The sequence below is a fragment of the Galleria mellonella genome, unplaced genomic scaffold (assembly GCF_026898425.1).
Source record: "Galleria mellonella isolate WM207_F2 unplaced genomic scaffold, CSIRO_AGI_GalMel_v1 utg171, whole genome shotgun sequence".
NCBI classification, from domain to species: Eukaryota; Metazoa; Arthropoda; class Insecta; order Lepidoptera; family Pyralidae; genus Galleria; species Galleria mellonella.
The window spans coordinates 3,371,316-3,386,043 of NW_026442014.1; the positions used below are offsets into that span (position 1 = coordinate 3,371,316).

A 14,728-nucleotide genomic window follows, 5' to 3' on the forward strand; every position below is an offset into this window, starting at 1 on the left:
ATCTATCCGTTCGAAGTCGGGTCGGATCGTTAGTATAATATTAGAGTATATTAAACAGCTAGGTTTGCATAATATAAATAAGTATAAACGATTATGTAAAGTAACTAGCTAATTTTAGGTACTGATTTCTTTTAATTTACAATACCATACCACATACATTTTTTATGCAACTTACTATGACAAATAAGTTAACGGACCATCTGATAGAAAGTGGTAACCGTCGTCTATAGACATGAGCAGCACCATGGACATAGCAGAGTATACTGTTTCGCCCATGATACCCCCCCATGCGTAGCCATTCCTGAGCACCCAAGTGTTATTAATCTGTACTCTATAAATTCATTGCCATATGCCCTTCAAACCGAAACACAGCCATGCAAACACAACTGTTTCACGGTAGAAAATAGAAGTATGAAACAAATACATAAATAGGTATTGTTCTGATAATATAAAACTAATCGCAATAACTATTTCCACATACTCAACTTTGTGCTTTAATATTAAATTTGCCATTATCATTACAAAGTACCCATGACATGCAAAGTTCCTCCGACGATGAAGTAGTATCATCGTAGTAAAGTAGGTATGTAAATATTACATGTATTTAGGTATTTCGTATCAGTTTGATATTATCCACATTGACGTGTCGACGTTACATATAATATTTATTATTTTAAAAGTAAACATCTAGGCGAATAGTTCTGTGATAGTAATAAGAAATATAATTATAAATATGTCTCTGACGAAAGTGAATGAGGATTTAGTGCGAGAGCGAGAAAAATGTACTTTCGACGTGAAAGAGTTGACGCACTATTTCGACGGAGGCGAAGAAATCACTTTGAACAGAAGAAAAGTTGGTAAGTGAAGTTCACAATTATTTGCATAATTTTCATGTCCTTCATCTATTCATCATTAGAAAAAGCGTAAATAAGAGAACCAGAACGAGTACTAGAAACAAAATCCTATAACTGCATTAAACAGCTTCCCAATAGTTTTGATTCCTGTCCAGATTTTGTTGTAAACCATTTTTTAAAATATTATAATGAAAAAATTACCAACTTCGATTCACTGAGATTCGAACTCATATTTCTTCATTATTCTTGCTGATTGTAGTGTATCTGGTGTTTAGAAATCCCAAAATTGAAAAAAGAATTAGAATTCCCAAATGTAGGGTTAAGCATTTATAAATATTCCAAAATATCTTTTTTTTTGAGAACTCTTGTTTCAAAAGATTGTTCTTATACCTCAAACTTGTGGAGGAGTACAAGCGTTATCACATTTAGTGATGAATTTAAAATTCTACCAAGCGTCAACAATCACCAGGAACAACATTCTTAAATTATGAAAGTTGAAAAAGTTCAAACTCACAGGATTCACATGTCTCCAGACTGGGTGTTATTCAATTATGTCATGGAAAAATATTTCTTCCCGTATTTAGCAAAATTTCTTGATGACTTTTTATAATTTAAGAAACAGGTTATGTATGCATTTTCAAATATTATCAGAATTTTTTCTTTAGTGTATGGAAATTAAATGTTTTTTTGACTAATTAGCTTTGTAATATAGTATTTTACTTTTACAGAGGAGATTATACTTTCTTACAAGGAACTCAAAGACGAGGTCCCTGAGGATTATTTAAGTCACAAGGAGCGCTACGAGAATGCCATCAGGAAAGCAATATTAGTGAAGGACATACGCAAAAGACACAATTTAGACACACCCCTTATGCCAGAAAAATATGAGTATGTATATATATATGATACTAGTTTTATACGCGACTTCGTCCAGGACCGGAATAGGCGTGTTTCAAATAATATGCATGCATATACTAAATTTCATAACAATTGGTTAAGCCAATGAGACATCAAGAGGTAACAAACAAATAAACTTGCAATCTCATTTATAACTTATATATTTAGTGTGAATTTACTGGGTACAGAGGAATAACACCTGAGTCCTCAGGAATGGCAACGCATGGGGGGTATTATGGTCCAAACAGTATACTCTGTTATGTCTATGGTACTGCTCATGTCTATAGGCGACGGTTACCACTGTTCATCAGGTGGACCGTCAGCTTGTTTACCATTCTAAGTTGTATAAAAAAAATAGCAACATATGCAGGGAATAAATGGATGCAGGTGGCTCAAGACGGTTCCTTATTACTGACAGTCTATGGGGTAGGTCTATATTCAGCAGAGTACAAAAGTGGCTGAGATGACGATGACTATTTATTTATTTAAGGCAACCATATCTCTTTAACAACACAATAATTACACAATTAAATGATTTATCTGCCAATAAAGTTTGCACAGATGCATAATACAAGTGCGTGTAGTCCCGGTATAGAATGGGCCATCCCTTTCTTTCCCGTGGGAGTCGTAAGTGGTAACTAAGTAAGGGCAAGGGATGGGTAGCAGTGTCCCTTTTAATGCATCTCTAAAGCCTAACTGCGGTTGCCAACCCACTTGCTGAGCGTGGCAATTACTGGCAAAACACAAAAGGGGGTGGTTTATGTTCAGCAGTGGACAAAGGTTGATATAATAATAAATAATAATATAAGTGAAGAGCACACAATGTTTCCTTACAATTAAATTGCGTTAAAAAATCAAATGTCGCAAAACGAACATTAAAAAAATATATAATCGAATTGAGAACCTTCTTGTTTTTGAAGTCGGGTGGAAAAAGAAATAATACTATTGAAAACATACCAAATTCTACAAAATCATCCGAATCTTTTTGACAGATAAAATATAAATACCAAGATTATAATAATTACAATATGTATTAATGTTTATCAGGTAACAAATTAAATTAAATCTTATTGTTTACGGTCAGCTAGGTAGAAGGTTTTTATCATTATAATAATGATTGATATCTTTCAATAATTACAATTAATCAATGAATTTATCTATTAATGTGTAAATAACAACTGATTTGCATCAATTGATTAATTTTCAGTTAATACAATCCTAATTGTCAGTTAATACGTTTTATTTTGTCCGTGTGGTTTCGGCGTAGAGTAGGCCTCTCCTTTCTGTCCTATGGGTATCGTAAGAAGCGATCGGGGAAACATACTGGTAGAGGGATGGGCAGCAGCGTCCCTCTTAAAACATCACTAAAAGCCTAATTGCGGTTTACGGCCGGTGAACGGTCGTCCCTCGAATTGGGGACCGGTAGACAGCAGAGGTCGTCAGTTCGGGGACCGACGACATACTCTTTTGTTGCAGTATCCGGCCGTAGTACCTACCTAATGCTCCTCAAATATTGCGTCTAAACTGCGCCCACCATGTTTCCTCTTGTATAGGCATTCCGTCACCCGTATCCAATAGCGAGGACGGGAGCTTAAATACTGTACCGAAAACCATAAAAAAGAAAAGCCTACCAAGCGTAGCAACTATTGGCAAACTCTCCTTATGAGGAAGATTTATGTTCAACATTGGAAAGTAAACGGCTGAAATGATGATGCTTTATTTATTTTTATTATCTCTAATTGACTATTTTGTTGCACTACAGCATGTTAAAGCAACTAAAAATAAATACTATAGTGGTTAAAGTAGAGTAAAATTAAACATTATTAAAATAATTAGGCGACCAATAATGTAAATGTATGGTCCTTTAGAAGTACAACTGCTAACTACATAGTTGGAACTTGAAATTAAATAGGCAAAATTTTATTGGATAATTAAGAAATAACTGTGACTGAAATGCTAAATAAAACTCGGTGACAAAATATATATTGCTTATATTATGCCTGCGACTTTGTTCGTGTGTTTTGTATTAGCTTGTGTTCTTTTCAAATATGGCAAATTTCTCAACTGCTCGTATAAGAATTATTATGAAATTTGTGCCATTATCATGCCAAGCGGAACAAACATCCAAACTCACTTTTTCGTTTATAATAGCAGTAATATTGGTAAATTATTATATAATATAATATTAAAAATATGGTCTATTACAGAGTGACGTATGTAAATACTATTCTGAAAGGAATAATTAAAGACATATCACCGGTATATCTCCATGATACTATGTTTCTTGTAACAATTTGGGGCCAAATGAGTCCGGAACAGCAGGCCGAATGGATGCCTAAAGCTAAGGATTTGAAGGCTATTGGAACTTATGCACAGGTGACTATAATAATTATTATAATTAGTTTTATGTGTGATTACTGAAACACATGATAAAAATTTGTCTCTTTTATTTTAAAATAACGGAGACGCGGTAGGTACATTGCCAATAATTAAAAATGTATTGTGAGTACGATTCCTTTTTATAGACTTGCTAATATTGCCATAGACAAAATTATTAGACTAAAAAAATAAATACAATTTGTGTTGTCTTCTATCTCTTTCCATTCCATGTGATTTTTTGAACAAAATAGAAAGAGACAACAAATTTTTATGAACAGGTTTTATATTCATTTTGTCACGATTGATTGATTGAAGTTATCAGTCGTTAAATTAATATAGAGCAAACACGGAAATAAACTTTAACGGCTGCAAAATGATTATTATAATCGGTTCACAATCTATTTGTAATATTAAATATTTACAGGTGTATTATTTAAGTTGTAAATTATCATTAAGTATCGAATCACCACAGAATAGCAAACAAGCTAACAAAAGCCAATGGAAAATTATAGATGTAAAACATTTTAAAGTTAAGGAGCTATTTTTGGAATAAATATTGAAATAAAGTAAATATTTTACTATAACTACTACTACACTAAACTAGGTGTTATTTTACGAAAGTCCATATCATTAGTTGATTAGAAATATTTTGTTTAATTCTGCTATCAGCCGTATGTGTGCTGTGGGTGAAAGGACTGTATGCTGGTATGGAAACACGGTGTTTTAGAAAGATAATATAATTATATAAAAAATATACAAAGAAAACCAACGGAGTAAAAAAGCAAACGAAAACAAAACCTAAACTGACACACAGACTTCAAATTATAAACAAAACATATTTTTAATAAAATTAAAAAAGAAACTAAAAAGGTGCGTTGTGCACATGTGCAATTATTACCAACAACTGTATAGTTAACACTAAGCTCTGTTTGTTATTAAACAAAATAATTCTACAACTAACTACATATACTGTAGAAAAGTTAAATGTTTTTACTTAGTAGGCGAATTACTCGAGAACGGCTAACGTGAATAGGTTTCTATGTTACTTAAAATAGCAAATAAGCTGACGATCTGCCTAATAGTAGTGACCTTTCCTTTTTTAATAGCATCATACACATTATAGACATTTCATTCGTTGTCATTTCTAAAGACTAAAGCGCTATGCTTCAGTATTAAATAATTTTATTGGAATATCATTTCTAAAACCAAAAAACCATCATACGAGTATAGCTGTTTTGGAGCAGAGACGCGAGAAAAACTAAAGAACAAATTTAGATGACTTTTAATAAAGTATACTTCTGATAAATACATTTAAGGTGCATTTATATTTTAATTTAAATATTCTTTACTATGTTGCAGACTGAACTAGGGCACGGTACATTTCTGAGAGGTCTAGAGACCACTGCAACGTATGACCCTGAAACTGAAGAGTTCGTCTTGAACACACCCACTCTGACGGCTTACAAATGGTGGCCCGGTGGATGTAAGTATTTTTAATTCTTGTTTTAATTAAGAGAGCTTCAATTTTGACAAATTAGTTAGTACCTATAGAATTGACACAATAATATACTCGTATACTTTTGATTAAAAAAGAATTAACGAAATTGATCAATCTTCAACAAATTCAAGTCTTCAAGCCAAGAATGTGTGCATGAAAGTTATATATGTATGAATATTCTTGTAATATTAATTACGATATATTTACTGTTTCAGTTGTATGTATGGTTTGATTTTAAGATATCGAATTTTATCACCAAAATTCTTGTTTCATTGATACAAAATATTGTTATAATGAAATCTTAAATGTTTACAGTGGGACATACTGTGAACCATTGCATCGTCGTAGCCCAACTATATACTCAAGGAAAATACCGTGGTTTACAAACATTTATAGTTCAAATCAGAGATCTGGAGACACATATGCCTCTTCCAGGCATTCATGTGGGCGAAATTGGCCCTAAATTTAATTTCCAAACCGCTAACAATGGTTTTCTTGGTTTCAAAAACTTTAGGATACCCAGAAAGAATATGCTGATGAGAAATGCACAAGTTTTAAAGGTTGGTGTAACATTTATTGATTGGTATGGGTTAAGTTATGGATTACTTGGAATGTAAAAGTCTGTAAATTAGGTTGACAAACTTCTTGGCTTAGTGTACAATCATATAAAACTAACTGTAGAGAAACAATACTGCATCGAGCGCAATCACTGACTACAACACACTTTTATTTCAGGACGGGACATATGTAAAGTCTAAAAATGACAAATTGACATACGGTACTTTGGTCATTGGAAGAGTAAATATTATAAATGATGTCGCTATCAACTTATCAGCTGCTGCGGTCATTGCTGTACGCTACTCGGCCGTCCGACATCAGTCGCAGCTGAAACCCAAGTGAGACATTTCAAATATTCTGTTGAAGTAGACAATATTACATTACATTACACATGCGGAAAGAACGACATCTTCTACGCTGCAATAAATTCCACCTCATCTATTACTTCTACCATGGAACAGCTATTTGGGAAGTTACATTTCATATTTATTTCCATTTTTGTTTGGGGGTGGGGTTAGGTTGTGTAGTTTTCTTTCAACATTTTGCTCGATCCTCGTCGCCATCAGAGACTCCACTCCTGTTATTTTGTTTTTTTTTTTTTTATTTTCGTGTTCTATCTTTCCATTTTTACTTGGCTTGCCTCAGAATCTTTATTCATGGTTAGAAAGCAGTAGTGCCATGTGTCTAATTCACACGGTCTTCTTTTTACATAATCCGTCATTGTCATCGCAATCAATGTTTTTAAATTTATATGTAAATCAGTATATAAAGTACAATATATATTAAATTAGAATATAATCTATCCATGTATTTTATGGTACTATGATTTGTATTTGCATGGTTATGGAGGAGCGTGACCTTCTAATACAGGTGATAACACTTACTAGAAGGTCACAACAACGATCTTAGTATTGTATCAATTTTGTTACGAAATAAATATTTTTTCATTTTTTTTTCATGTATCAAATTCCATTCAAATTCGTTCAGTAGTTTTTGCATGAAAGATTCAAAAAGTCAAACAAATCTCCATGCATCCTCATAAACTTTCGTGTTTATGATAGCAGTAATTGAATAATGACTTTATTTTGCAGTCAGCCAGAACCTCAAATTTTGGACTATGTGACTCAGCAGCATAAGATCTTCATTAGTATTGCTACAGGCCATGCCTTTAGGATCGTAGGTCGGTGGCTTTGGAACACCATGATGCAAGTTCTTCAAAACATTTCAGAAGGAAAGATGGAGCAATTACCTGAGGTAACTAGATTTAAATAGTTATAAACCACCCTGTGTATTTTTCTGAAATAGCAATGTCATTAGTAATAATTAAAATTTATTTTTAATAGGGGAAGCAAATATTAGATTGAAATATTTTAAACTATACAAATAAATTGTACATCATCATCTTCATATCAGTCTTTGTCTGTCCACTGTTGAACTTTGAATATATTCGAAAAAATTCTAATAGTATATATATAATGTAAATGCCTATCATTTACATTTTATACAACTTAGAATGGCAAACAAGCTGACGGCCCACCTGATGGAAAGTGGTAACCGTCGCCTATAGACATGAACAGTACCATGGACATAACAGAGTATACTGTTTCGCCCATGATACCCCCCATGCGTTGTTATTCCTGAGGACTCAGGTGTTATACCTCTGTACCCTGTAAATTCACGCCATATCCCATCCTTCAAACCGAAACACAGCCATGCAAACACAACTGCTTTACGGTTGAAACACGAACAGGACAGATGTACCCAAGCCATCGACTTTCGTACAAAGTCTCCCTCTGGTGACATGACATTATACATGCACTAATGGAATTTGACTTATTACTACTTTCTATGCAGGTTGTCTTAAAGAAAATACTTTTAGCAAGCAATTAGGCCATTCTTTCGTTTTATTTGTATCATAATTTTTATTGTACTTTACTTTTCTATGATTTTATTGTAATTTTTTAGTAATAAGGAGTATCTGTCAACTTTATACTCATGACACAACGTAATAATATTTTTCAGTTACATGCCATATCCTGCTGCATGAAGGCTGTTTGCAGTCAGGATTCAGCATCAAGCATTGAACAGTGCAGGCTGGCGTGTGGTGGTCATGGTTTTATGAAGTCTTCAAACTTACCACTACTTTATGGTCTCACTACTGCCTCTATTACATATGAAGGTGAAAACACTGTGCTGATGTTACAGACGGCAAGGTAATTATATAAAGTGATTCTACTTATATTTTTTGGTGTAGGGTTTCTTACACTATTAGCTCTACGCCCCCATTACATTAGAGATCAAGACGAAGGCCTTAGAACTGACTATCGATAGAAAAAAAAGTATTTGTATTAAAAAGAAGTACAAAAGAGAAAGATAAATATTATTTCCGTTATTTAGTAAATATATTGTGAAGTTGTTTTTTATATACAACTTAGAATGGCAAACAAGCTGACGGCCCACCTGATGGAAAGTGGTAACAGTCGCCTATAGACATGAGCAGTACCATGGACATAACAGAGTATATTGTTTCGCCCATGATACCCCCATGCGTTGCCCTTCCTGAGGACTCAGATGTTATTCCTCTGTACCCTGTAAATTCACGCTATATCCCACTCTTCAAACCGAAACTCAGCCATGCAAATACAACTGCTTCACGGTAGAAACACGAATGGGACAGAGGTACCCAAGCAATCGACTTTTGTACAAAGTCTCCCTCTGATGTGTGTGTGTGTGTGTGTGTGTTTAACGCAAATGGAGAAATTTTGCTCAATTTTAATTTTAATTTAGATCCATCATTCAGTTGTTTCATCGGTCAGGTTTATTTTGATTGTTTAGCTACATTTGCGCCCTCATTGTTTTTATCAGTGTGAATTAGCCAAGTTGCCGTTGCTAATACGTAAATTTTGTCGCGTATCTACCCTTTTGGTGTATCTCAAATAGCATGCATATTTCACTTTGAAAAACCCTGCTCTAGTAAATTATATATATATATATATATATATATGTATATACACTTGAGACTATATTCTGTAAGAGGATAGTTAGAGATTTTTTTTTCATTACAAAAAAATGTCAAAATATTTTTATTGTCCGAAAGTTTTTTTTTATTTAATAAATGTTTTTGGATGTCTATCATAATGTTCTTTGATGTAAGAGTACATCGAATTAATTTGTTTACTTCTCTCAGTATAAAATACTTTAACTACGGTAAAGGTTTACTGAATAGCCTAGATTATGTTACAACGTAACAACGTCTGCGCACGCAAACATAAATTGTATGTCATTTAATTTTTATTTCAGGTTTTTGCTTAAGACATGGATGCAAATACTAGAAGGTGATACAGCGTTGACTCCAACTGTTTTGTATTTGCTTAACTTTGCGAAACCAACTGACTACAGATGGGAGAATACACCTCAAGGACTCATAAAAGGGTTTCAAGCAGTTGCTGCTGGGTATGTAACATTGTATGCATTTATATTTACTTTAGTTCCGGTATGATTTGCGTAGAGGTTATAGATTAGAAAATTGGTAACGTCTGCGATTGAAATTTTCAGTATTCCTTTAAATAATATTTTTATTTATTATTATTTTTAACCAACTTTAAAAAGAGGAGGTTCTCCATTCGTTTGTATTTTTGTATGTTTGTTACCTTATATTATTATTATATTTTTTTCTTAATTAACGTAACAGTTTTCGTCACACAATGACAAGTCAATATTTACATTATAATTTTTAAATAAAAACAAAATAAAATTAATAGAATGGTAATAATGTTAACTACAAGTTAAAAAATTGGAATTATCACAGTTATCATCTATCTATACTTGTAATAAATCTGTAGAGAGGTAAATTCTGTACATGAAATATATTTCCAAAATAACTATCAGGGGGTGATTAGTGATCGATACTGATGCCAAAAATGCAATCAGTAAAATTTTTGTCTGTCTGTCTGTATGTTCATTATAGAAACAAAAACTACTCGACGGATTTGAATGAAACTTGGTACAATTATTCTTTATACTCCTGGGCAGGTTATAGTATACTTTTTATCACGCTACGATCAATAAGAGCAGAGCAGTGAAGGGAAATGTTGGAAAAACGGGAGAAGTTACTCCATTTTTAAGCTTCCGTCGCGTGTGCAGCCCTAATGGCCACTTTTTAAAATATAAAAATATTCACCCGTTTTAATTTATTTGCATGCCTATTTTTTTGATGCAACTTAGAATGGCAAACAAGCTGACGGCCCACTTGATGGAAAGTGGTAACCGTTGCCTATAGACATGAGCAGTACCATAGACATAACAGAGTATATCGTTTCGCCCACAATACCCCATGCGTTGCCATTCCTGAGGACTCAGGTGTTATTCCTGTTACTGCCATATGCCACCCTTCAAACCGAAACACACCCATGCAAACGCAACTGCTTCACGGCTGAAACACGAATGGGAGTTGTTAATCAAAGGGCATATTGCTTTAAAATTCTTTTTATCCCAATCCTCAATCCCATTAACTGTTAACTGCTGAATATTGGCTTCCCAAGTAAGTAGGGATTTGCTTGTTACCACACTTAGCAAGCGAGTTAACAACGGCATTTAGGCTTCGGTAATTTTTTTTCTATGCAACTTAGAATCGCAAACAAGCTGACGGCCCCCTGATGGAAAGTGGTAATCGTCGCCTACAGACGTGAGTAGTAACTTGGATATAACAGAGTGTACTGTTTCATTTGTTACTTACATGATACCCCCCATGCGTTGCAACGCATGGGGATATCCCCATGCATTGCCATTCCTGAGGACTCAGGTGTTATTCCTCTGTACCTTGTAAATTCACTGCCATTCACTACCCTTCAAACCGAAACACAGTGAAATTTTAAGAGGGACGCTATTGCTCATCTATTGGCCATTAAGGTACCTTAGTCGCTTGATATAATAATCTATTCTTAACATTTTAAGTCTATCTGATTACTCTTTTAATCTATTTATATGAGCAGGTCAGACATATTTTGTTGTTCCGTTACGCGTTCTGTTTTTACACTCATAAAAATGTGTGCTTTTCAGGAAAATTAAAACTGCCTACGACTCCGTGGTGAAATATGTCAATGCTGGTAATAGTCAGCAAGATGCTTGGAACCTGGCATCGGTACAACTAGTGGCCGCTAGTGAGGTGCGGTACTTAATATAGTATTTATGAGTATACTAGCTATAACAAATAAGTCTTTTACTTTTTGGTGATTTTTGGCAAAAATTTGTCAGAGAGGTTAAAGGGGGAATTTGCTATAAAAATCTGTTTCTTTTTATTGATATTATATAGGGAAAATGTGGAAGGAAAGGGGGAGGTCAACGCCAAAAAGCGACTACTACAGTTTAAAGTAGGTACAAGAAATTTACGAAATGTTATTTATGTTGGAGGTGGAATAAATGGCTGTTTTATTTTATGTCGCGATACTATGCATGTATAGTTTTTAGTTACAAATTAGTACCAAACATATATATATATATATATATATATATATATATATATATATATATATATATATATATATATATATATATATATATATTATATGTTTGGTACTTAATTACGAGAAATATATGGTTCAATAAGGTTTAAATGAAATTTGTTACACAGATGGACCATATCTTTAATTAGTAAGATGGTAAAATAATTTATCTTGCAAGAGACTAGGAGAAAAAATGGACAGATATACGAGTATAGGACAGGTGTAGTAATATTATCTTTTTACTGTAATCCGTAGGTTTCTCTGCGATAATAAATAAATAAATAATAATTATTATTATTATACTTTGAATTTATTTTTAAAGGAGTACGTCTCACGAATGCTCGATAAAGGTATGCAAAGGAATCTTTGAATATGATTATTTAAAAAAAAATTAATTTTAATTATAGGCTCATTGTCGTGCGGTTCTTTGTGAAATATTCTCAAATGAGATCCAGCGCGCGTCGAGCACACTCTCTCCCAACTTGTCCAAAGTCTTGCAGCAGTTGGTTGAACTGTATTTGGTGTATTGGGCTTTGGAGAAGAGAGGTGATATTTTGTTGGTGAGTAAAAGACAAGACAGTTATTTCTTTTTTTAACTCTATACAAAAAATGTTTACGACGACACATTTACATTCAAATTCATAATCGCAATTGTTTATTATTTTTGATAATGTGAACGTAGACTGCCATGTTAGGTTCTACACGTATTATTAAAAAATTATCTCTCTCTTTACTATATTACTATACAGTTACTAATATAATTATAATAAATATTTGCAGTATTCCACAATATCAAAAGACGACATCGCTGCATTGAACAAAAGATATGAAGAGCTGCTTGCACTGATCAGGCCAAATGCTGTTGGGCTCGTTGACGGCTTCGATCTTAGAGATGAGGTAATTTTATTTGGTATTTTTTATAGTAAATAGTCTAAGGGTTTTTTTTAATGGGTGATAATGGTATGGTAACCCTGTCTGCGCTGTCGGTATACACTGGCGTGGCACGAGTAATAGATGACTGATGAGGATGAAAGCAGGTCAGTTAGCCCATCCTGACGAATTCAACTAGAATTAGCCACGATGGTTTCCAGGGGGAATCATCGTGGAGGTTGACCTGACAGGATATATTGCTGGTAATGGGACTATTTGACCCCATTACTAACAATTCCTTTCCTCTCAGTCTAAGAGCTTAGTACTTCTATAGTACGTCTATGCTAAAGAGTACGAAGGGATGCTTAAAGGAAGAGAAAAAATATCTACAATGGAGGTCTCAGGAGTTCAGAATTCATTTAGTTTTATAAGTTTGATTACTTTGTTTCGGTTATTTTCCTGAATATTTGTTGCCTGGTTTCTCATAGAACAAGATATTCTAGATTGAAGACCAAAAATTTGGTATGTTTATTTGTATGACACTTATCCTTTGTCCATATTTTGAATAACGAATTTCTTTTATATTTTTTTATTTATTGGCGGGAAAGTATTTTAATTGATATTGACGTTTAAATATATAGGGTTAAAAGTCATGCAACTTCTGTAAATGTACATCACTCACTGTCAGAATCTAGAACATTGAAGGAATTGCAGGTGTATTTGTGTTTATATTTGTTCTATCATATGGTACGCAGAGAGAAATTGTCTCTGTGTTTCTTACTTATAAAAACAAACCCAACACTTCTGTTTGTGTATATAGGTCCTAAACTCGACGTTGGGCGCGCACGACGGGCGCGTGTACGAGCGTCTATTTGAGGAAGCCCTCAAGAGTCCCCTCAACGCGGAGCCCGTAAACAGCTCCTTTCACAAGTACACAAAACCATTTATGGAGACAGCTAAACTGTAATATGTTTCAATTGATTCCGTCTTTTTATTTGTTTATTAAATAGGTATAGGGAAAAATTGTTAATATAGTAAAATTATTAAAGATTACTTGTGATGTATACGTACAAAACAGTATGGTTGTATTAATTATGTGATATTACTACAAATAAAATTGTATTACAAAATATGAAAATACTTAAATAAAATATAGAATTTTTAAATTGTGTATTCAATTAAAATGATCTTTCTTACTGTTTTCAGAAGATTTTTTTTAAGAAAAAGAGAAATGATATAAAAAATCTTATCAAAGCTATCTTTTTTTAATTATTTATATATAATATATAAATTATAAGATACTACACTAAGTGTTGTAAGATCACATCACTAGTGTATATGGGACATCACTAGAGGTGGACACGGATTGGTTGATTAAATAGTATTGTATAGTAATGGCTGTCTGAGTAATGAATAAAGGATCTGCAATTAAATAAACCATCTATTATTTAAAAGACTATAAAAATATAACATTAAGTCACTGGTCCGATTAGGATATTTTCCATGATTAGGTAATATTTAATTCCGATTTTATGAGTACTATAAAGAGAATACAAGACTTGGATTATATAAATGCATAGAGATGGAGAAAGCGCCTAAGTATACGCGCGAGCAATGAAGTGATTTGTGACATATTGCTAATGCCGTAACAGTGGGCGGAGGGATTGCCAGTACCTAATGCGGATTATCAGGGTGGAAAGGAATTGTTAGCAATGGAGTTTGACAGCCCCATTGCTAGCAATATGCCTTATCAGGTCGACCTCCGCGTGGTTCCCCCTGGAAACCATCGTGAACAATTCTTGTTGAATTCGTCACGATGGGCTAATTTGCTTCATCTTCACCTATCATCCTTCACTGGTGCCCCGCCGGTGTATACCGTTAGCGCGGGTGGGGTTGCCATACCATTATCATCCATTAAAAAAAATGCGGATTATCAGTCCCATTTCTAACAATATATCCTATTTGGCCAATATCCACATGGTCCTTCCTAAAAACTATCGTGCTGCATTGCAGATACATTCATCACGATGGGCTAACTGGCCTTTTCATTCTCATGTATCGTCTCTCTCTGGTGCCCTGCCAGAGTATCCCGTTAGCGCAGACGGAGTTACCATACCATTTTCACCCATAAAAAAAAATACAAATACACATTGATTAATCATGTGATTTCA

The 14,728-nt window shown here is 33.7% G+C and overlaps 1 protein-coding gene across 1 annotated transcript; it reads left to right on the plus strand.

Moving 5' to 3' along the window:
* Positions 1–698: 698 nt before the first annotated feature.
* Positions 699–13,950, plus strand: LOC113518438 (probable peroxisomal acyl-coenzyme A oxidase 1). The gene is made up of 13 exons (XM_026903357.3): positions 699–857; positions 1,583–1,742; positions 3,959–4,127; positions 5,490–5,613; positions 5,944–6,188; positions 6,364–6,524; positions 7,278–7,440; positions 8,209–8,399; positions 9,487–9,639; positions 11,245–11,350; positions 12,095–12,247; positions 12,468–12,584; positions 13,378–13,950. The coding sequence occupies exons 1-13, from the start codon at positions 734–736 to the stop codon at positions 13,522–13,524; spliced, it is 2,013 nt and encodes a 670-aa protein (XP_026759158.2). The 5' UTR covers positions 699–733; the 3' UTR covers positions 13,525–13,950.
* Positions 13,951–14,728: the final 778 nt, after the last annotated feature.